The sequence below is a fragment of the Pan troglodytes genome, chromosome 10 (assembly GCF_028858775.2).
Source record: "Pan troglodytes isolate AG18354 chromosome 10, NHGRI_mPanTro3-v2.0_pri, whole genome shotgun sequence".
Classification (NCBI taxonomy): Eukaryota; Metazoa; Chordata; class Mammalia; order Primates; family Hominidae; genus Pan; species Pan troglodytes.
Genome location: NC_072408.2, coordinates 107077559 through 107101692, shown reverse-complemented (window position 1 = coordinate 107101692; position 24134 = coordinate 107077559). Strand labels below are relative to the sequence as shown.

The 24134-nt window shown below is 40.2% G+C and overlaps 2 protein-coding genes across 12 annotated transcripts in view; one reads left to right on the top strand and one right to left on the bottom strand.

Annotated features, from left to right (window-relative positions):
- The window catches only part of SCYL2 (SCY1 like pseudokinase 2), a 71683-nt gene extending 65275 nt beyond the window's left edge, over positions 1 to 6408 (bottom strand). For 2 of the 11 annotated variants that reach the window (XM_063787010.1, XM_063787009.1), the window contains exon 1: positions 6147 to 6390. The gene's annotated coding sequence lies outside the window, so the exon portion shown is untranslated. Of the gene's footprint in view, positions 1 to 5750 lie in introns of all 11 variants that reach the window. The other 9 variants (XM_063787013.1, XM_063787007.1, XM_024348017.3 and 6 more) reach the window with 8 other exon arrangements.
- The window catches only part of DEPDC4 (DEP domain containing 4), a 29378-nt gene continuing 11632 nt past the window's right edge, over positions 6389 to 24134 (top strand). The window contains 9 exon segments of the mRNA XM_063787014.1: positions 6389 to 6623; positions 9811 to 10207; positions 11293 to 11438; positions 11934 to 11972; positions 17453 to 17630; positions 19961 to 20122; positions 20124 to 20185; positions 21138 to 21280; positions 21370 to 21495. Of these exon segments, the coding sequence (XP_063643084.1) occupies positions 6389 to 6623; positions 9811 to 10207; positions 11293 to 11438; positions 11934 to 11972; positions 17453 to 17630; positions 19961 to 20122; positions 20124 to 20185; positions 21138 to 21280; positions 21370 to 21495 (1488 nt within the window).

Here is a 24134-nt window from a genome sequence, read left to right as displayed (position 1 = left end):
ATTCATTTGGTGGTTTAATATTTACTGAGTATCCACTATGTATCTGATACCACATGAGAAACTGGGAAGGAAGTAAATGAAAAATAAGCTATGAAAAATCTTACATCAAAGGGAGAAGACAGACAAGTAAAACCACCACAGCACTAGCCTACAGAGTGATAAAACGCTACAGAATACACATGCACAGTGTTATAGGAACAAAAAGAAGAGGAATAGAATGTTTCCCAAAAACAGTAATGCTAGAGGAGTAAACTGGATAGAGAATAGGAGAATTGTAGGAGTAAAATCACAAAGCAAAAACCAAGTTCAGTTAAAAGCTGAAGAAAAAGAAGAAAGTATGGCAAAGGAGGCTAAAAAGCCAGATCACCAAGGACATTGAGTAGTAAGAAATCAAGCTATGGAAGCCACAGAAGGGTTTCAGGCATCAGTAAGATGATCAATCACTCTATCAAGCAGAGTGAAAGATATACTAAAGGTGGAGGCTGAGAATATGGCAAGACTGAAGAGAACTTCAATATGCAATTCAGGGATATTTATAATTCAGAATATATACAAAGCAAGAAAATAAAGGAAATATGGTCAAGGAAGATAGAGAAGAGATGGTGGGTAAAGGAGGTATTTCAAAGGTGCTAGTTATACAGATATTTATTTTGTATTTACATGTTAAACTACGTTATATACTTTTATGTGTTATATTTCACATTTTAAACAAATTTTTAAAGGGAGAAGGGTTGCTGAATTACAAAAATAGCAGTGAGAAAGGAGAAGAAAGGAAAAATTAAGAAACAAGTTAAAACCAAGAGAAGAAAAGAACGAAACTAAGAATCCTACCCCACCCCCAATTTCACAGTCTAGGTGGAAGGTGAAGCCATTTACCAATGACATATAGAAGCCAGTTGTTTTATAGGGGAAGAACTCAACTTGGACATGTAGAATTTGAGCTGCCTGAATGACACTCAGATGGAGATATCTAATAGGTTTTTAGACATGCAGGCCAAAAACTTAGAAAAAACCGTCCAGACTGAAAGTAAAAATTGGTGCACGATGAGCCAGTATGGTAGACTACGGCCTTGAAAAATATCACCCAAGAATACCATGAAAATTACAGAAGGCCAAGGACAGAGTAATCTCCAAGGAGCCTGTAAAATAAGACCTGAACTTAAACGAGATTTTGAATTATTAGCATAGCCATTTGACATGTAAGAAACCTAAGAGTCCAAATACCTTTTCTTAAAATGATAGCTTTTCATTTTTCCTTTGATTAATGAAGAAAAAAGCCTATATTTTCCAATGACAAAGTTATAAATGATGGAAATTCTTAGTCATGTAAGGCATTTCTCATTGTACACCATTTATTATAATTCACTTGAAATTCAATCATCTGCCCTTCCTAAATTTCAGCCAAAATGGGATTTGGGGTAGCTTCAGTATCATTCCAAGATTGTGTATCTCTCTACCATCTAGCTCAGCCATCACCTGGCTTTCTATGTGAATCTGTTGTAATACTAGATTTTACGTGCACCTGGCAGAAAGTAGGATGAGTATTACAGCATCTGACAGCAGGTAGCTGAAAGGAACTGGCAATTCCTTCAGTCCTGCCTGCTCATGAATTCTAGATACAGCAAGAAATGTAACAGGTAAAATTATATTTATGCTTAAGAAAGACTTCCTGAATTTTCAAATAACATGACTACAAACAGTCCTATACTTCCCCAACAATATATTTTTACTTTTTTCCCCAGCTTCCCAAGCTTACAATCCCAAGAATAAAATATTATAAAGCAGAATGAGCTTCCATTTTTGTTGAAGTCACTGCAATGCAAATAAAAGGCTTACCGTAATTACATCTGGCAATGAAGTTACATTTAATAACTTTCAGTCTCATGGCACCTAGCAGAGACTAGACTTTCAAAAAGCACAAAATAATAGACACTGACTACAAAGAACAACAATATAAAACAAAGAAACTCAAAATAGTTTGCTTTATCCCTTAAAGGGGCACAAAGGTCTGAGATTTGTATGTAAATGCCTGAAAATAAGAGAATACCATTTATATCATCATTTATAGGTATTCAATGAATTTTTGTAATTCTAATTAAGAATTACATTCAAGAATTACATTCAGAAGACATGAAATACGGTTAAATACTTCCAAAATCTGGGGGAAAATACGTGTGCTTATACTCCCATATGCAGTACTTACCTGTTTGTATCTAAAGAAAGATGATCTTAAGATATATTCTCTCTCTTTTTTTTTTTTTTTTTTTTTTTTTTTTTTTTTTGCTGCTCTGCAAGGAGCAGGGCTAACTTTAAGGCCAGAGTTGGCCTTAAGATGTATTCCTGAAATATACATTTCTGCTTGTGGGAGCACTCAGAGATTACTAGAAGTTTTTTAAAAGAAAGTTTTCAAAAACTGGATAATGCTCTTCTTTGTTCTATACAGAAATCATGTTTAATCTTATACAGAACAAAGATTAAACCAGCTGAGTATAATCATTCTCTTTACAATTACAAAGAGTATCTAATTATCAGACATAGTTGAGCCAGAACAGATTATAGAAGACAAGCCTGATTTTAAAAACGAACATAAAAAACTGAAAAGACTTAGCAATGTACAGCCAAGTTAGTACACAAATTATTGGGTACCTACTAGGTGAAAAGCACCATGCTAAATGCAGGAGGAGAAACAAGAAGTAAAACATTCAGTTTCTGTCACTGGTCACAAATTTTAAGACCACTGTACAATAAGATTTAAGATTTAAAAAGCAACATGAGGCCAGTGGCTCATGCCTGTAATCCTAGCACTTTGGGAGGCCAAGGCAGGAGGATCACTTGAGCTCAGGAGTTCGAGACCAGCCTGGGCAACATAGTGAGACCCTGTCTCTATGTAAATAAAAATATTTAAAAAAAAAAAGAAAGAAAGCAACATGAAATTTCAGGCAACATACGCTTAAATATCAAATTAGTAATTTAAACAATAAGTAAGATCTGAGGAAAGATTACATCCAAGTTTTTTGAAGCTACTTCCAGCCCACGTATTTAGTGAACTATAGTTTTTACAATAAGAAGTTAATCAGATTCTTGAAATTATTGTAATTTTTTTTTAAAGCAGTAGCAGAGGGGTGACAGTTTCTCACTATTCAGGCCTTCCAGCTAGAGAAGAGGGACAAGGAATAACTGAGTAGGAAATTAGACTAAATGATCACTTCCTTAAAGTCTACAGTTCTTCCTTAATTTAAGAAAGTATAAAATCTCGGCCAGGCGCGGTGGCTCACGCCTGTAATCCCAGCACTTTGGGAAGCCGAGGCGGGTGGATCACGAGGGTCAGGAGATCGAGACCCTCCTGGCTAACACGGTGAAACCCCGTCTCTACTAAAAATATAAAAATTAGCCAGGCCTGGTGGTGGGCGCCTGTAGTCCCAGCTACTTGGGAGGCTGAGGCAGGAGAATGGCGTGAACCTGGGAGGCGGAGCTTGCAGTGAGCCGAGATCGCGCCACTGCACTCCAGCCTGGGTGACAGAGTGACACTCCGTCTCACAAAAAAAAAAAAAAAAAAAGTATAAAATCTCAAATACAATGTATGAAAACAAACTCATAAAACACAAGTACTGTCTAAGACAGTGGTTTTCAAATTCTGGTGAACATCTAAATAACCTGGATAACTTCTTAAACCACATAGATGCCTAGATAGTATCTCAAACCTTTGGAATCGGAACCTATAAAGATGAAGTATATCTGTATCCTGAGAAAGCTCCGTAAGTGATTCTGATGAACAGTAAAGTGTTAAAATTAAGTTACATGGTTAAGTCCACACTCTTCAGTGGTAAGGAAATCTGAGTTCAAATGCCAATTCTAATATTTACTAGAGCCATCACCAACTAACTACCCACCCTAACACTATTTCTAATCTACAAAAAGGGGAAAAGCTAGCTATACCTCAAGTGATTGTTATAAGGATTAACAGTGATGATGAGGTAAAATGTTTAGCACAATTCTTGGCCCATTCAGTAAGCATTAAATGAATTCATTCATTTAATAAACATTCAGCACTTACACATCAGGAGATGAGGAACATCTAATTAATTTATTAAGTATTAATAAACATGGCAACTCTTCAATGGTGTGGTAAGAACATATAATCAGGAGAATCTATTCTAATCAGGAAAGTCTTCCCTGAAGTGAGCTGAATGATGAATAGGCATAATTGGCTAAAAAAAGAAAGGAAGGGCATTTCCAAGCAGAGGAAGTAGCATAACCAAAGCCACATACTTGAAGCAGGAGAACAGAAAAGACAGGGTGACTAGGGGAGAAAGGGAATGTCAGAAAGCACAGTGGAGATGAGTTTGGAAAGGGGACCGACTATGCAGGGCTTGTAGGGCATGTTAATGTGTTCGATTTACTTAAAAATGGTGAGAAGCCACTGAAAGATTTTAAACACTAAGACAATGTTATTAGGTCTGCATTTTGAAAAAGTCACTAAGTCTTGTCTGGAAAACTACAGACCACAGTAGATGCAAGCAGACCATAATCAGGAGGCTACGGAAGTAGTCAGGATGAGAGATGGTGGTGGCTTGGAACAGGACTACTGTTACAGACGAAGAGCAGACAAGAGTCAAGAGATATTCAAGAGGCAAAATCAACAGGACTTCATGAGAGACTGAGTATGAAGCACGATAGAGGAATTGTCAAACTTCAACTTCTATACAAAGGAATGGATAGTGATGCTACCCACGGAGTTAAACACAATAAGAGGAGCTATTTTTCTTCTTGGGGTGGGGGAAGGGAGGTATATCATGAATTTCAAACATGTGAATATGAGTAGTTATTCCCAGTAACAGGGTTGATCTGTCTAGAAAGTATTCCACAGTATAGAAGTACAATGTGCCTGTATTTATTTTACTGGGTATTTATGAATCTTAGAGACAAAATAGGTTTCTGCATGTGAGTAATGTAAATCTAAAGAGAATGAAGGCCCTTACCTTCCATTAGGTTCCCTTCCTTTACACAATCCCCCAAAAGCATTCTTTATGATTACAGTTTAATGTTGCCTCAAGAAGTAATTTATATACTCAGCTGATTTCATTTTTAAATATTTTAAAAATATTTGGGCTAAAGAATAAGACAGCAAACCAAACAACAAGAAACCTGCAAAGTCCAAAAGGAATCTTCAAGCACCTGACTTTCAAGCCATCACCAGAACATGATGGGGTTTTACAGTGGCAGGCTGATTTGGAGCATTTTTGCTAAACTATTTATTTTTCAGAACGGAGACATGCTACTTAGAAAACTCACTCACAGTATCCAATGTTTTTAGAAAGTGTCATCACAAATAATTCCTGAGTTTGACGTACTAAAAAATAGTTGACACCTTCCAATGAAGTCACTACAGGCATAGCGCTTTTAAGCAGCTTGTCTGGAGCCTCCTCGAGTGCCTTAGAGGGTGGATTTGATAATATGGTCTCCTTAATTACGGATCACAGGTATGGGCTCAGAGTCCAATAAGTTTTTGCAGGCTTTATCGGTCTAAACCCTCCTCCATCCGTTTTCTCCCGTTTAGAAAAACAAGACTGCAGGAGTAACCGGTGGGGTTTTTTGTCTTAACAAAACACCTGCCCCACCCACCTCACACACAATAACCTTCCATTCCAAAACTAAAGCTACTGTCAGAGAAGGACGGCGGGCGGCAGGGCCCTGGCTGGTGACCCAGGCTACCGGATTCCGGACCTCAGAACTGAGGTGAACTCTCTCACCCAGTCCTAGAGTAGTGTCCAATGTCCCCGAAAGGTACTACGTTCTCCACCACCGAAACCCGAGCTCTCGAGCCGGCATGGGGGGCTCTCCCTCCGGCAGCTGACTTCGATCCCGGGTCTCCCGTCGCCTCAAGGCCTCTTTCGAGGACTCGGCCCTCTCGGATCCGCTCCCCGGAGCTCGCTGCTCGCCCAGCCCCGCTTTGCGCGGGCGCCGACCGCTGATCGCCCGGCCGGCCGCCGGCAGGCCCGTCACCAGGCAACACTCACCAGCCTGGGCGGCCCTGGGAGGCCTACCCCGGGGGCGAGTCCTCCATTCCCTCCTCGCCGGCCCCGGGAGCCCAGGCGAGAGCGCGGCCGGTGAGGGAGGTCGGTCGGTGCCGGCGGCCGGTCACTTACCTCTTCCTTCTTCCAGGAGGGGCGGTGCTGGGGCTCTTTCCCCCCGCCCCCCTAATAAACGCCTCCTGGCTGTTCCTGCTCTGCCTTCGTGCCTGGCCACTGACTCCGGCTTTACTCCATATCCTCCGCCGCCCCCGCGGCCGCAAACGTCGGAGCTAGAGGGAAAGGGGTGGGGAGGGGAGGGACTGGGGACGAAGAGTAAGGGAGGGGGAAAAAGACTAAAAGACCTGCCGGCCGGGGGCATGACGTCACTTCCTGCCGGTTCGGAAGAGGCGGAGCCAGGACTTCTCTCCGCCCCGGGTGTCAGGTGGGACGGGGCTATGGTGCCAGGGGAGGAGCCAGCGCGCGAGCTTATGGCGGTTCTTTTGACTCCGAGGTTCCGTAGACTTGTCAGTCAGAACGAGCTTCCGGGCCCAGGGCTGAACGGGCCAAGTTCCAGGAACCGTAGAGGTGGCTTCTGCCGGAAAAGGAGGACAGGTAGCCCTGTATATCCTAGCCAAATGTGCAGTGAAGGTGGAGGGGGCAGCTGAAGGGAGCAGGCGGCTGGGACTCTGCTCCTCATTGGTCCAGGGCCCCGCCCATTTCCTAGCCCCGCCCCCTTCCTTCCCTGCCAGGCACTGGACTGGGGGACCCGGGACTGAGGCTTTTTAGGGGTTACTGTGGTGAAGTGCCCTTGGAGCGTGCAGGAAAGCATTTTTTCTCAAACTTTAATATACATACGAATCCCCAGGATCTTGTGAAAGTGCAAATTCTGATTGAGGAGTAGGGTCTGATAATCTGCGTTTCTAATACATGTCCAGATGGCACCAATGTTGCTGGTCCCTAGGCTACACTTACAGCAACAAGGGGTTAAAGTACTAGAGGGCAAATTCCTTGAGCTAGAGGAGTTATTTCTTTAATCTAGCCTACTTGTTTAATGAAGGTTGGAGAGGTAGACTGTCTATGGAAAACAGGCTGTACCGCTGTATTTTCCACCAACCCCGTCGAGTACCCTCCTGCCCACCTCCGCCCATCACTTTCTGGCTCCCCTCCTCAGTCTCCGCTCTGCCCACAATGTCTGGGGATAAGATTTCTGGAGTGATTAGACGGATAACTTCTGTTACAGAAGGAATTTGAGGGTGGTGGATTTTTATTTCTGTCATTTTATCGTAAACATATGTATAGTTGGGCATACCTTTTGCGGTTATGCATAGTCGGAGAAGAGAGCTTAAGTTCTTGGATTCTACCCACTTCCCCCTGCAAATCTAGAAAAAACATTCTAGAAGTTCTAAGTTATTCCCTTATCATTCTTTAATTTTTTAAATTAATTTTCATTAAATTTAATTTTAATTAAAATTTTACTGGGGTACGGAAGAATGAAGAATGACTACGAACTATAGGTTTCTTTGTGGAATGATGCAATGGTCTGAAATTAGATAATAGTGATGGCTGCACAACTTTGTGAATGTACTAGAAACACTGAATTGTACACTTTAAAAGGGTGAATTTTATGGCATGTGAACTGTATCTCGGTAGTTTTTACTGTCTCCAGTTAGTTAAAAAATGAATTTATTTGTGCCCATTATAACAAGTCAGAAACATAGAATAAAAAATGATGTTAACTTGACTGGGCTCAAATGAAAAACATATATTAAAAAATGAACATCCTCTTTCATCAGCCACCATTACAATCCTTCTTCCCCAAGGTTACTCGTTTGAAGTTTATTCTTCCAGATCTTTCTATTTATTTACATACATTTTTACGTAGGTTGGGAATTCATTTTTACCTAAGTAGGATAATAATATACAAGTTGTTCTACTCAGCTCATTTTTAAAAAATTTTTGTTTTGGGTTTTTCTTTTTCCCTACTTAATGAGATCCTTGCACACTATAAACATAGCTCTACTTCATTCTTTCTAATGGCTGGCTACTATTCTATAGTAAGGGTATACCATAATTTATTTAACTGTTTTTTTCAGGTAATAGACTGTTTTTTTTCCCTTGCCCAGGCTGGAGTGCAATGGCATGATCTCGGCTCACTGCAACCTCCACCTCCTGGTTCTAGCAATTCTCCTGCCTCAGCTTCCCAAGTAGCTGGGATTACAGGCGCGCGACACCATGCCCAGCTAAATTTTTTTGTGTTGTATTTTTGGTAGAGATGGGGTTTCACTATGTTGGCCAGTGTGGTCTTGAACTCCTGACCTCCACCTGCCTCAGCCTCCCAAAATGCTGGGATTACAGGCGTAAGCCACTTTGCCTGGCCAACTGTTTTTGTTTCTAATTGAGACAGGGTCTCACTCTGTTGCCCTGACTGGAGTGCAGTGGCAAGGTCACAGCTCACTGCAGCCTCGGCCTCCCCGGCTCAAGTGATCCTCCCACCTCAGCCTCCTGAGCAGCTGGGACTATAGGAGCACGCCACCATGCCCCACTAATTTTTTGTATTTTTTATAGAGTCTCCCTGTGTTGCCCAAGCTAGTCTTGAAATCCTGAGTTCATGCGATCCTTCTGCTTCAGCCTCCCAAAGTGCTGGGATTACAGGCATGAGCCACTGAACCTGGCCAGTAATAGACATTTTGATTGTTTTTAGGTTTTCATTATTTCTCAGCAATTTTTTTTTCTTTTTGCCCAGAGAAGTGGGATTTCTGTTATTTGGAGAGTAAGTTCAGCATGTGATAAGGCAACTTTTTTTTCATTATGCAATACGTCCATGTAAGATAAGGCACATCTTTATCTAAACCCCTTAATCGGGAGCAACAGTGGAAGCACTTTCTAGAGCCCAGTATCTCTACAATGTTTGGTAGTTTCACTTCATAATTTAGATAATTGGGTTATATTCAAGTATTCAACTCAAGTGGGTATGTGACCCTCTTTCATTTTTCAGCAAACTTTTTTATTTTTTTGAGACAGAGTCTTGCTCTGTCACCAAGGCTGGAGTGCAGTGGCGTGATTTCAGCTCACTGCAACCTCCATCTCCTGGGTTGAAGAGATTCTCCTGCCTCAGCCTCCTGAGTAACTGGGATTACAGGCGCATGCCACCACGCTCAGCTAATTTTTGTATTTTTAGTAGAGGTGGAGTCTCATCATGTTGGCCAGGCTGGTCTCAAACTCCTGACCTCAGGTGATCTGCCTGCCTCGGCTTCCCAAAATGCTGGGATTACAGGTATGAGCCACTGTGCCTGGCCTCAGCAAACTTTTTAAACAGCTGGTTTAAACAATTAAAAAAATTGATTATTTAGTTCCTTGCCTTGATCTCCCTAATGAAGAACTTACCATTGTTCAAAAGGGCAAAAAGAAAAAAGAAAAGGCAAAGAGTTTGGTGAAGCCACAACTCTGTAATAATCAATACTCAAGTGTATTTGCATTACTTTTAAATATGCCCTAAAATAACATTCTTGAAGATTCGGTATAACTAGTAGTTAACCATGTAATAAGGGTATATAAATTCATATAATAATGTATTTCACATCAGTAAAGCAAGTTCCCAGGTTTACTCTGTTTTTATTGGCAGACCCACATGGTGCAACTTAGTAAATATACTGTAGTTTATGTAAGATGTGAGATGACACGTAAGAAGGACATTACCAGCAGATATGCCTTCAACAAGCATAAGGTTGTCAAAACTGAAAAATTTGCGTATTTTTGTATAATCTAGATTTGTTAGAAATGTATATTTAATTTTTTTCAGGATGCTCTGGTCCTTTTCAAGTTACTCAGCTATGGGATGGTATTATTCACTCTCTTCAGGCCCAAGTGGAAATAAAAAGAAGGAGGCATCATTTACAAACATACAAAGACTGTTTCACTGGTTCTGATGCTGTCAATGTGGTCTTAAGTCATCTTATGCAAAACAAGTGCCTAAGTAGCAATGACATCTCTCGTCTTAAAGGGGTTCATCTTTGCCAAGTTCTAATGAATCACAAAGTATTTGAACCAGTAGGAATGAAGAAGCTTTTCAAAAAAGAAAAGGAATTGGAATTTGAAGATTCCAACAATAGTCTCTACAGGTTTCTAGGCAATAAATCATCTTACGATTGTTGCAAAAGACAAAAGGATACTGAGAACGAGTTCAATGAAACCTTGAGGTTAGTGTTACCTAAGATACTGTAATATATTTTATTTAGACCCTAGAAGAACTATCTTTATTGAGCTAAACTCGAATGTGTACTTTTTTCAGAAGCCAATTAAAAAAAATCCATGTGAAAATTAATCCACTTATGCATTTCGTCTAAAACTGGAATGATGCAATAGACTAGAATTAGATAATAGTGATGGCTGCACAACTTTGTGAATGTACTAGAAAACACTGAGTTATACACTTTAAAAGGGTGACTTTTGGCCAGGTAGGGTGGCCCACGCTGAGGCAAGACGGACAGATCACTTGAGATCAGGAGTTCGAAACCAGCCTGGCCATTATAGCAAAACCTCATTTCTACTAAAAATACAAAAATTAGCGGGATGTGGTGGCAGGTGCCTGTATTCCTAGCTACTCAAGAGGCTGAGTGAGGCACAAGAATCGCTTGAACTGGGGAGGTGGAGGTTGCAGTTAGCCAAGATTTTGCCACTGTACTCCAGCCAGGGCGACACAGCAAGAATCTGTCTCAAAAAAAAGTGAATTTTATGGGATGTGAATTATATCTCAGTAGTTTTTACTGTTTCCAATATAGCAGCATCTGCTGCTGTAACCAAAAATATATATTATTCCTTTTCCTTTACAACATTTTGTTTTCCTTAGAGCAAATACAGTTTTGTTTTCTGTTTTGCTTAGTTGTTAAAGACATTATCACATAAATTTTTCAGAGTTTATACCAGGAAAAACTATGTCTTCTAAGGAATGGATATGCTTTCTAATTTTGAAAAATGACTTAGCCAGTGTACTAAAAGCCAAGGTTTTCTGGAAACTCAGAACAAAAATTTTCTATTCCATCATAACAACTATGTTAACCTTAGAATTAGCATGTATGCTTTTCTTCTTTATTTAGAATTCTAATTTGTCCTCTTTTGGTGATAGTCTATTAAATGAATTATTTGCATCTTTTATTATAAGCTGCCTGAAATCGTTTTTGGAAATAGAGAATGTATGAATAAATTTTAATACATTAATTTAAATATATATTTGAAATTTTGGTTCTGTGTATAATGAAAAGAGCCACGTATTATTTTTTAACAGACCAGGATATGAAATGATTTCAAATCCTCTAGCACAGGAGATTGGTGAGGAAAGAATTGAGGAATTTATTCATACAATAAATGGGAATCCAGCTTTATGTCCAAATATCACAGTTCAGAAACCTTTTCTCCGGCTTTCAAAAGAAAGTAATTTGTTTTCATTATTTTTTCAGAACATGGTAAGGAAGAACTAACTTCTTTTTAACAAGTTCTTATAAGCAGTTTCAAGGTCACGGCAAAATAGAGCAGAAAGTACAGTTCCCACATACCCCTTGCTTCCACTCACACACAACCTTCCCCATTATCAACATCCTGCAACCAAGTGGTGCATTTGTTATAATCAATGAATCTACATTGATACATCATTTTCACCCAAAGCCCATAGTTTACATTAAGGCTCAGTCTTGGTGTTGTACATTCTATGGGTTTGTACAAATTTTTGATGACATATTATCTGTCATTATAGTATCATACAGAATAGTTTCACTACCCTAAAAATTCTCTGTGCTTTACCTACTCATTCCTCCCTTCTCTCTAACCTTAGGCAACCACTAATATTTTTACTGTTTCCAAGAACTGACGTTTTAAATGTGATTTAAGTAGTGTATTAGTGTGTTGACTCCCTCCTTCTCTTCCCTGTAGGAGTTTCCTTCTACACAGCAATTACATCAGATAAGACAGGTGAGGCAATATACATCTAATAACACTTAATTCATTTTTTACAATGACTGTGACCAGATTAACTGGAGGTGCTGTAGTCTGCACTGCAAGAGAAAACATACGGACTCACCACAGTCCTTAGTATTTGTCCTGCAAGACCATCTTCTTATGAGTGTATCCTTTGTCCATTGTGTAAACTCCTCCCAAACATCTTCCTACTCTTTCCCTTTCTCAGAACAAACTAGCTAAACTACCTGTTGCACCACTCCTCTTTACTATTTACTTCATCTACTTGTGTTTTTCTCCTTAAAATGCCACTAATGGCAGATAAAAGAGCACCATAGCCAGGGCAGTTAGGAGAGATACATACAAAATTAATTAATGGCCCTTTACTCCATTTGGTCAAACCATGACAGAAGCAAGACTAGCTATGACTTGCACACTGGAGGACTATGATTTATCAACAATAGTTAACATTGGCATGATAAAGGAAATACAGGGTGCCCAAAGAAAGGGTGTAGAGTTGAGAAGAAGAACTAAAAGAGAAATCTTTTTTTTTTTTTTTTTTTTTTTGAGACGGAGTCTCGCTCTGTTGCCCAGGCTGGAGTGCACTGGTGTGATCTTGGCTCACTCCAACCTCTGCCTCCCAGGTTCAAGTGATTCTCCTGCCTCAGCCTCCAGAGTAGCTGGGACTATAGGCGCCCGCCACCACACCCGGCTAATTTTTGTATTTTTTAGTAGACATGGGGTTTCACCATGTTGGCCAGGCTGGTCTCGAACTCCTGACCTCAAGTGATCCACCCACCTTGGCCTCCCAAAGTGCTGGGATTACAGGCGTGAGCCTCCTTGGCTGGCCATTGAGACACAGTTTCACGCTTTCGCCCAGGCAGAAGTGCAGTGGTGTGATCTCAGCTCACTGCAAACTCTGCCTCCCAGGTTCAAGCAAGTCTTGTGCCTCGGCCTCCGGAGTAGTTGGAACTATAGGCGCGTGCCACCATGCCTGGCTAATTTTTTATTTATTTATTTTTTGTATTATTAGTAGAGATGAGGTTTTGCCATATTGGCCAAGCTGGTCTTGAACTCCTGACCTCAAGTTATCCACCCGCCTTGGCCTCCCAAAGTGCTGGGATTATAGGTGTGAGCCACCATGCCTGGCCGTAAGAGAACTCTGATGAAGACTAATATTTAAAGGGCAAGCAGGAGAGTCCCCCAAAAGTACAGTTTTTATCTAGTACAAATGAAAAAAATAACTTTTCCCATTATTTTTTCTTGAGGTCATGACGTACCTCTAGAAATTTCAAACTAAAAGTGGATATGATTTATCAGTAAAGGCCAGGGCACGGTGGCTCACGCCTGTAATCCCAGCACTTTGGGAGGCCAAGGTGGGTGGATCACCTGAGGTCAGGAGTTCAAGACCAGCCTGGCCAACATGATGAAACCCCATCTCTACTAAAAGTACAAAAATTAGCCAGGTGTTGTGGTGCGTGCCTATAATCCCAGCTACTCTGGAGGCTGAGGCATGAGAATCACTTGAACCCGGGAGGCAGAGGTTGCAGTAAACGGAGATCGCGCCTTTGCACTCCAGCCTGGGCAACAAGAGCGAAACTCTGTCTCAAAAAAAGAAATTTTATAGGTAGTAATAAGAATAATTTCCACTTATTTTGGACCTTTCTCTGTGCTAAGCAATTTTTTATGCATTTTATATTTATTATCCATGATTTTACAGTAGCCTGTAAAGTGAAGGGTAAACCTTGCATTTTATAGTTAGGGAAACAGAATCAGAAGGATCACATTTGAAAAAAAAAAAAAAGACATAGGAGGGAATGAAAGCTGTCACTCCAATGTGGGTTTTTAAAAGTATTATCCTTACCCTTGTTTTATAGGCACATAATGTAACCATTCAAATAGCTGTTCTAGTTTTGTTACAAAAAAAATAGCAGTTCCCCACCCTTTCATTCCTTCCTCCCCAGACACAGCCATTTACAACTGGTATCTCTAAATAGCATGCTTATATTGTTACTTTATGATTTTTCAGTTTTAGACACATCCATTAATTTTCTAAAAGGGAAAATGGGGATTTGTGTCTCTTTCCCTCCTTGTATCTATCTTACGAATACTTCCCTATGCCCCCATCTTTTAATATAATTAGATTACTTTGATTAGAGCAATACAGTGTGTTTACATTATTTTGTACAAAAGAGCTATTCAGAGTTGAGGTATGTAATAAACCATCTGTTGTTATAACCGAAAATATATATTATTCCTTTTCCTTTACAACGTTTTGTTTTCCTTAGACCAAATACATTTTTGTTTTCTGTTTTGCTTGGTTTTTTACATTCATACACATTTTCACCTACAAACACTTCAACACTTATCCAGATCACCTGCTGGCACGCTCAGGTGTATCAGGTATTTTTATCAATTTCATCTTCTTGGGGAAATCCCCTTCATAAGGTTTCTCATGTCTCAATCATGGACTGGCTGCCCTCTATACTTGGTGCATGGTTGTCATCCTGGCGTCTGCCTTTACCGTGATCATGGAGATTACCTTTGCCTGTTATATTATAGATCTCCTATGTCCTGTCTTCTGTGCCTTTTCTTGTTTACTGCTGATTTTAGTGGCACACATTTTCTAGTAGTTGCCTGACAAAGGGTACATGGGATATATATATATTTTTTTTTGAGACAGATTTTTGCTCTGTCGCCCAGGCTGGAGTGCAGTGGTGCGATCTTGGCTCACTGCAATCTCTACCTCCTGGATTCAAGTGATTCTTGTGCCTCAGCCTCCCAAGTAGCTGGGATTACAGGCACACACCATGACACACAGCTAATTTTTATGTTTTTAGTAGAGTCATGGTTTCACCATGTTGGTCAGGCTGGTCTCGAACTTTTGGCCTCAAGCAATCTGACCACTGCAACCTCCCAAAGTGCTGAGATTACAGACGTGAACCACCGCGCCTGGCTGAGATAATTTTTTTGTTTGTATTTCTGAAATTTTCTTTATTCTAGCCTCTTATTTGATTGACAGAACTCTAGGTGGAAATAATTTCTCAAATAATTTTAAAGGTATTTCCCCATTGCTTTCTAGCTTCTTGTGTTGGTGTTGCAAAGCCTTGGCTGTGATATGAAGGAAAGAAAAAAGACTAAAGCCTTTCTGATTAATGACACTTTGTATCTGATTTGTTCCCCATCTCCACCCCAAAACTTAAGAGTCTTCTCTTCGTCCCACACTTTCTGAAATTCTAAAGTAATACACTTTAAGGTAAATCTATTTTTACTTACTGGGCTGTTGCAATCTAGAAATTTTTTTTTTATTTCATTGGCAATTTTCCCCATTTCTCCCTAACTCTACCTTCTCTGTTCTAATTCCGATCTCTTATTCAGATATTGGACCTTCTTAACTAGTCCTCTAATTTGTATATATTTGTCTCTCTTATTGTTCATGTTTTTGGGATTTTTTTGTTTTACCTACTAGGAAGTATCTTCAAATGTATCCTCCAGTTTTCTTATTGATACCTAAAAACACTTTTCCTTTTTTTCTTCTTTTTTTACTTTTTCCTAAAATCACTTTCAAGTTCTCAGAATTTCCTTTCTTGTGGCATCCTGTTTTTGTTTTATAGTTGCTTGTTTTGGTTACTTTTATATCCCTGGCACTTAGAACAGGAGTTTGAGACCGCAGTGAGCTATGATCATGTTATGGCACTCCAGCCTGGATGACAGAGCAAGACTCTATCTATCTATCTATCTATCTATCTATCTATCTATCTATCTATCAATACATTTTAGAATTTCACATGAAATCTCCCATTTTTATACATTAATTTTCTTCAAAGTACTTTATAACCAAGCAAATCATGGCTGTGGACCAAATTTAGTCCACAGGCCACTGGCTTGGGAGCTCTGCAAGAAACTTACTATAACTGTTGCTTTTGTAATTTTGTTAAATAAAAGGAAAACCAGGCTGGTCCAAATGCAATGGTGTGTACAACTAATTGATAACAACCAGTTAACAGATTTCCTTGTTCCTTCTCCACTTCCACTGCTTCACTTGACTAGCCTTAAAAAACAAAAAATAGGTCGGGCACAGTGGCTCACGTCTGTAATCTCAGCACTTTGGGAGGCCAAGGCAGGCAGATGACCTGAGGTTGGGAATTCAAGACCAGCCAGACCAACATGGAGAAACCCCGTCTCTACTAAAAATGCAAAATTAGCTGGGCGTGGTGGTGCATGCCTGTAATCCCAGCTACTCGGTAGGCTGAGGCAGGAGAACTGCCTGAACCTGGGAGGCAGAGGCTGTGGTGTGCCATTGCACTCCAGCCTGGGCAACAAGAGCAAAACTCCATCTCAAAAATAAATAAATAAATAAAAACAGGCTGGGCACAGTGGCTCACACCTGTAATCCCAGCACTTTGAGAGGCCAAGGCGGGTGGATCACTTGAGGTCAGAAGTTTGAGACCAGCCTGGCCAACATGGTGAAACCCTGTCTCTACTAAAAATACAAAAATTAGTCCGGCAAGGTGGTGCACGCCTGTAGTCCCAGCTACTCTGGAGGCTGAGGCAGGAGAATCACTTCAGCGGGGAGATGGAGGTTGCAGTAAGCCGAGATTGCACCACTGCACTCCAGCCTGGGCAGAGTGACACTCTGTCTCAAAAAGTAAGTAAATAAATAAAAATAAAGGAAAAACAAAGTATTATGATGATGGTTAGGGTGATGAAAAACTTAACAGGAACTTAACAGGAATGACTGGAAATCCGAGACAAAATTACCCTAATACTGTATTTTAGTTTAAAAACAATGAACTGGCCTGGCGCAGTGACTCACGCCTGTAATCCCAGCACTTTGGGAGGCCGAGGCAGGCGGATCACTAGGTCAGGAGATCGAGACCATCCTAGCTAACATGGTGAAACCCCGTCTCTACTAAAAACCGAAAAATTAGCCGGACATGGTGGTGGGCGCCTGTAGTCCCAGCTACTCAGGAGGCTGAGGCAGGAGAATGGCATGAACCTGGGAGGCGGAGCTTGCAGTGAGCTGAGATCTCGCCACTGCACTCGAGCCTGGGCAACAAAGCAAGACTCCATCTCAAAAAACAAACAAACAAACAAACAAAAAACAATGAGCTACAATTATCTATGTTGCTATAAATAGAAAGATAAATAATTAGTAATCTCATTCTCTCAGATGTGTAATATAAGTTATAAGCATGACTAGTAATTTTTTATATTTAGAATTAATGTTGGCCTTAAGAGCTAGATAATATATCTTTATAATCAGCATAACAGAAAATAAAATTAATATGGCTCATAACTCTGATGTTTAAGATCAATCTTGAAAAATTGTAATATAACAAATGTAAATTATCTAAGCATTAAATTAACCCATTATATTACTACTGAACTAGTTTTGCTTTTGTATTATTTAGAAATAGAATGATTTATAATATTGGTTGAATGTGTATGTTTTATTTACCAATCTTGATCATTGCATTACTTTCCTTTTCAAGATGTTTGGAAAGAACAAACATTATTATGTCTTCTTCAATTGATTCACCTTCCTTTCTTGGACAATATTTTGGAGCCTCCAGTTAAAACACAAAATCTTCAATTAAACAAAGAGGAAGATCTTGTTATTACTAACACTTGCCTAGACAGAGAACTTATTCCAAGCTTATGTCTACCTGAGTAAGTGACCATTTTTATTGTCAAATAATTTGTAAACAGTTTTTTTCACATATTTGCCCTTGGTATTTTAGGATGTGAGAAAATATTCATGTTATAAGCTTATACTGTCTCTCTTTTATAAATTATCATTATGAATCCTCATTTGATCTAATAAAGCCATTGGTCATGACCTATAAGATCACTGGAGATCAGAGTGGTTTGGTTCATACGAATTCATTTGTATGTCAATCATCTTCTCCCCGCACCATCCAAAATTCTGTCATTTCCATTTTATTACCCTAAATAATGCAACCATCCCAGTTTCTACCAGCTTATTTATCCCTGCCCTAAAAGAAACCGTGGTCTAGAAGGGGGAGACATACATGAGAGAAAAAATTATAGTCTGAAAGATAAGCCCTATCATAAAATCGGCCTAATTTGTAGATAAGAGATTAAAGGAACCCTGAATGAGGCTCCTTTCCCTTTTACTCCCAAAGCCAAGCTATTTCTCACTTCTGAATAAAGCAGCTGCTGGAAACTATAGTCATTAGACCTTGAGTACTGTTGGGATTCCAGCAGGGAGAACTGATAGAGTGCTTCCTCCCATGTGAGCCAAACAAGAAAAGAAGATTAGACACCAAGGCTGAGGACCAGAAAACTTCAGATCTTGTGAAGAGGTTAGTGATCAGAGACCTCTGGACCCTCTTAGTCAACTATGGTCCTGTTTGTACATGACAGATTTCTCTTATTCGCAGTAGGCCAAGAAAGACCCAAACAAAGGGCTGAGTCTTCCTGCCCTTGAGTCAGGGATAGTATAGGGACACCAGAAAAGAAACAGGATTTCTGCAGGTGCCTCTGCAGGAAACTCACAGCAGCCAGTCTGCCTTAGAAAGCTTCCAGGCAAAAAGGGCAGGTTATCTGTAAGAGAAAAGCAATCAAACTGTCATTAGTCTTTTCATCTGCAATACTAGGATCTAGAAGACAATGAATCACACATATTAGGCAAGATGTACTATTCATCTGTCAGGAGAAAAAAAGAGAAAAGAGGAAAGAAGGGCCAAAGGGCCTGTAATCCCAGCAACTTGGGAGGCTAAGCTGAGAAGATTGCTTGAGGCCAGGAATTCAAGACCAGCATGGGCAACATAGTGAGACCCTGTCTCTCTCTAAAAAAAAATTTAAAATTAGCTAGGCAAGACAGCACATGTCTATAGTCCCAGCTGCTCAAGAAGCTGAGGTGAAAGGATCACTTGAGCCCAGGAGTTGGAAGTTAGAGTGAGCTATGACTATGTCACTGCACTCTAGCTAGGTGACATAGCAAGACCCTCTGTCATATTTAAAAAAGAAGAAAGAGAGGGAAGGAGGGAGGGAGAAAGAAAGGAAGGAAAGGAGAGAGGGAGGGAGAGAGGAAGGAAAGAAAGATATTTGAGGATTTTGAAGAATTCAGTCCAGGCACAGGGGCCCACACCTATAATCCTAGCACTTTGGAAGCCCAAGGCAGATGGATCACTTGAGTCTGGAAGTTTGAGACCAGCCTGAGCAACCATAGCAAAACCCCGTCTCTACGCAAAATACAAAAATTAGCCTGGCATGATAGTGCAAGCCTATAGTCCCAGCTACTCGGGAGACTGAAGTGAGAGGACTGCTTGAGCCCAGGAGGCAGAGGTTGCAGTGAGCCAAGATCATGCCAGTGTACTCCAGCCTGGGCAACAGAGTAAGATGCTGCCTCAAAAAAAAAAAAAAAAAAAAAAGTCAAAAAAAAGGGACATACCATTAAGGGAAATTACAATAAATACTAACCTATCTTGGCAAAACCTAGGGGTTGGGAGGGCAGCAGATATGGAAAAGGGAGAAATAAAGGCCTTCCAAAGGAGTCACCGGAGGGCAGGGGAGTGACAGGACCCTAAATTTCTTATCTTATTGGGGTGGGCAAATAAGAAAGGGAAAACAATGTGTGGTGGGTAAACAGTACATCCGGGTTGGGGAAATATTTGGTATCTTATTTTCAAATAATAATAGAACCATATGCATCTCATCGGAGCAGGAAAAGGGAGGAGAACTACTAACAAAATTAGATATAAATAATAAAGGGTTCATTAAAAATTATTTTAACTTCTTGAAAATAAAGGTCCATAGAGGTGTGGTGGTATTCAGTAAGGAATATAGCCATTCCCTCTCATACAGTCCTTCACTCATCCAGCGAAATGTATTGAAATGCTTCTCCCAAAAAATAATTTCTTCTTTAGATTTATCTAGCTTAAATAAGCCAGATTTTATCATGTTTTATCAAATAGTGCTTTAGTTAAATGGAAATGTTAACCATTGCTTTATTTTGGTTTGCATTTTCCCTCTAGGATCGATAACTGGCTTAATGCAGCAATTGAATGCTTGGAGTATTTCCCTGACCAGTTAATAGTTACAGTTAGTCAGCAGTTAATGCAAAACAGAAATGAAGAGACAAGATTGAACAGTCAGAAGAAGATACTCTTTGATGTCATAGCAAAATACTATGCTCAAGAGAGATTGCCTATTAACTGATGAGTATTTTGATATTCATTCAGGAATTATTGAACTTTTAGGTAAGACAGGATGTTTATATTTTAATTTTTGGTGTAATAAAACATTTTAAAATATACAAGTTGAAATAGAAAATTGTGTATATTATATGAGTATTACATTTTAATATTTTTCTTCTATGATGTCAAGGTACTTCAAGAAGTCTTGTTTTACTTCACTACTATTGCTTACCTTGTAAATTCTATTATCAAATGTAACTAATATAGTATAGTGCATAAATCTAAGGCAGTACATCACAGGGACATCGCAGGGACATTCTAAGAAACGTGATATAGCCGGGAGTGATGGCTCACACCTGTAATCCCAGCACTTTGGGAGGCCAAGGCGGGTGAGTCACCTGAGGTCAGGAGTTCGAGACCAGCATGGCCAACATGGTGAAACCCTGTCTCTACTAAAAATACAAAAAATTAGCCAGGTGTAGTGGCAGGCACCTGTAGTCCCAGCTACTCGGGAGGGTGAGGCAGGAGAATGGCGTGGGCTCAGGAGGTGGAGCTTGTAGTGAGCCGAGATCGCGCCACTGCACTCCAGCCTGGGCGACAGAGCAAGACTCCATCTCAAAAAAAAAGAAAGAAACATATGTTATAGTATAAGGATTTAAGAACCGAGGTGCCTAGAAATACTAACTTCTGAGTTATTAATTTGATGACCTTTTAGCAAAATAAAAATTGAGTGACATAATATGTCATTGTTTAGCTATGTAAGTGGCCATATAATTTCATGTTAAAAACAAAATACTTTTGATAATGCTGGATGTAGCTACATCGCATATTACATAGAATTTTATAGATAATTTCCCATGTGTTTGAAATATTCCATAATAAAAAATTTTAATTGTAGAAAAGAACCTGCAAACTAATACAACATTGTAGCATTTTAATTGACTACTAAGTAAATACTTACTATACTCTCCATTTTTCATCCTATGCTTTGTTTTCTTTGTAACCCATATAACAGAAAATGAGAAAAGAGCAGAAGCACTTGAAGCAATACAACTATATCTAAGATTGCTGTTGCTGAACATTAGAGAAGAATTATGACGGCTACTTATTTTTATGGCAATGGCATCAGAGCCCAATGCCTACAAGTTGCAAAAACAGGTGAAAAATTTTGCAATAAGTTTTACCTTTTTTTGCTATTTTTTTCCTCTAAAAACCATTTATGCTAATGTTAATCTTTCTGTTTACAGTATGATAATAAAACAGTGGTCCCGAAAACTCTTGCCAAATCAGTTTTGCAAGCCAAATCATTATTAAAAGTGCGGGCAGAACAACTGGTCTGGTTTCTACTGGAGTACCACTCTGAGCTCTTCAAGGTATCTCTGGCATTTTGCCTGGGCACATTTATTACTAAGCTACTTGTGTCAAGCAGAAAAGCAAATCATTCACTTAGTAAATAATTTACTAAGTACCTATAATGTGCAAAGTTTAAAGAAATGCTGACTCCCAACACCCACAAAAGAGAAGGAAGCAGACTTAAAACCGTTTTGTTGGCTGGGCACAGTGGCTCATACTTGTAATCCCAGCACTTTGGGAGACTGAGGCACGTGGATCACTAGAGCCTAGGAGTTTGAGACCAGCCTGAGCAACATAGCAAAACCCCATCTATACAGAAAAATAACAGGCTGGGCACAGTGGCTCATGCCTGTAATCCCAGCACTTTAGGAGGCCCAGGTGGGTGGACTCACCTGAGGTCAGGAGTTCGAGACCAGCCTGGCCAACATGGCAAAACCCCGTCTCTACTAAAAATACAAAAATTAGCCAGGTGTGGTGGCGCGTGCCTGTAATCCCAGCTACTCAGGAGGCTGAGGCAGGAGAATTGCTTGAACCTGGGAGGCGGAGGTTGCAGTGAACCAAGACTGCGCCACTGCACCCCAGCCTGGGCAACAGAGCAAGACTCCGCCCCCCCCCAAAAAAAAAAAAGCCAGGTGTGGTGGCACATACCTGTGGTCCCAGCTACTAGGGAGGCTGAGGTGGGAGGGTCAGTTGAGCCCATGAGGTTGAGGCTGCAGTGAGCCGTGATCATGCCATTGCACTCCAGCCTGGGTGACAGAGTGAGACCCTGTCTCAAAACAAAACAAAACACTTAGGAGTAGCAGTAGCATTAGTGAAACATGGTCATATTCCTATTTTGAAACGTTTTTGAAATAGATTTTTTTTTTAGCCTCACTATTATATTTTAGTACCAGACAATAGTATGAATACTTTTAATGGTGTTATTTCTCCAAAGCCTCTATAAAGAATTCCCTTCCTTCTGTTTTCTGGCTTAAAAATGTGTCTAGCTGGGCACAGTGATACATGCCTTTAACCTCAGCTACTCTGGAGGCTGGGGTGGGATGACTTGAGCCCAGGAGTTTGCAACTATCCTGGGCAACATTGCAAGACCCCATTTTATTTTTAAAAATTTTTTGTCTCATGTCATAATGCAACATATTGATCCAAATTTTGTAACAGTTCTGTGACCTTAACTGAACTTTTTTTCCCACTATTTACAAGAAAAAGGTGGTACTAAGTATATACAATGGAGGCAGTCCCCATTAACATTAAACATTAAAAAATGTTTCATTCATGAATTTTGAATGAAACATATTTTAAAAGGTCATTTATAAGTCAATTGTTAGGTATTCTAAGCTAGTTTTTCATCCAAATAAATAAATAACAGATGGTAGTAAGGGCCCAGGTTATGTAAATGTTTTATGCTACAGTCACTAAAGTAAAATTCTCATATGTAGTTTACCTGCTAAAATGGGTCCCAGATTTCAACTAGCAATTTAGAAAGAACACTTCTCTCCTCTCTCCTCTTCCGTACTACTCAGCCTCTCTCTGCTTTCTTCTTTCTCACTCTACCCCTCCTCTAAATAAATGAATCTGCCTCTTTCCTACACATGGTACAGACATTAGGAAGGATTTTTTTCATCTTTCTACCTCCCGCTTCATGTTCAAACTAGCAGTGTCATAAGGAAACATACTGGTTCAAGCCAGGTGCAGTGGCTCATGCCTGTAATCCCAGCATTTTGGGAGGCCAAGGCAGGTGGATCACTGGAAGTCAGGAGTTCGAGACCAGCCTGGCCAACATGGTGAAACTCAGTCTCTACTAAAAATACAAAAAAATTAGCCAGGCGTGGTGGCGGGCACCTGTAATCCCAGCTACTTAGGAGGCAGAGGCAGGAGAATCGCTTGAACCCGGGAGGCGGAGGCTGTAGTGAGCCAAGATCGCACCACTGCACTCCAGCCTGGGCGACAGCACAAGACTCCATCTAAAAAAACAGAAACATACTGGTTCAAATTTTGTACCAGGCCACAAATGGAGAAAAGGAACTTGACATGGGCTGGAGGAAGTGGGGATATGGGAATCAGGAAGCAGGGAGAAGGGCCCTGATGGTTGGTTTCTAGAGATTAGAGGCTGATGTATTTCAGGGAGGCCGAGATGGGGATATTTACGATAGGGGCTCTCGAACATGCCAACGCTTTTTCCTGTTACAGGGCTGTCCCTGTGCTGTCTACCTTCGGCCACTGCTTTCACTCTGGCCTCTTTCTCTGCTTTGTTTTCATAGTGGCACTTATCGCTACCTGAGATTATATGTATTATGTATTTGCCTATTTTTTTTTGTTGTTAAATTGTCTTTCTCTCCTATGAGAATAGAACTTCCCATAAATTCAGGAACTTGATCTACTCATTCATCACCTGTAACAGTACCTGGCACATAACAATCACTCACTCAATTTTTATTGAATGACAGAATGAAGTAAAGGGGACAGCATCATGGCTGGAAAGTGGCAGGACAAGTAGAAGCTAATGAAAAGGTAGCCTGCGAGCCAGGATGAAGGAGCTATCTAGACATGAGCTTTGGGATTGGTAGGGCTAGGGCATGCCCTCTGTAACAGTATTAGTCAATGGATTATTTCTCCAGATACATGTAGTAGTCTGAGATTACCTTTGGTATAACCAAATTAG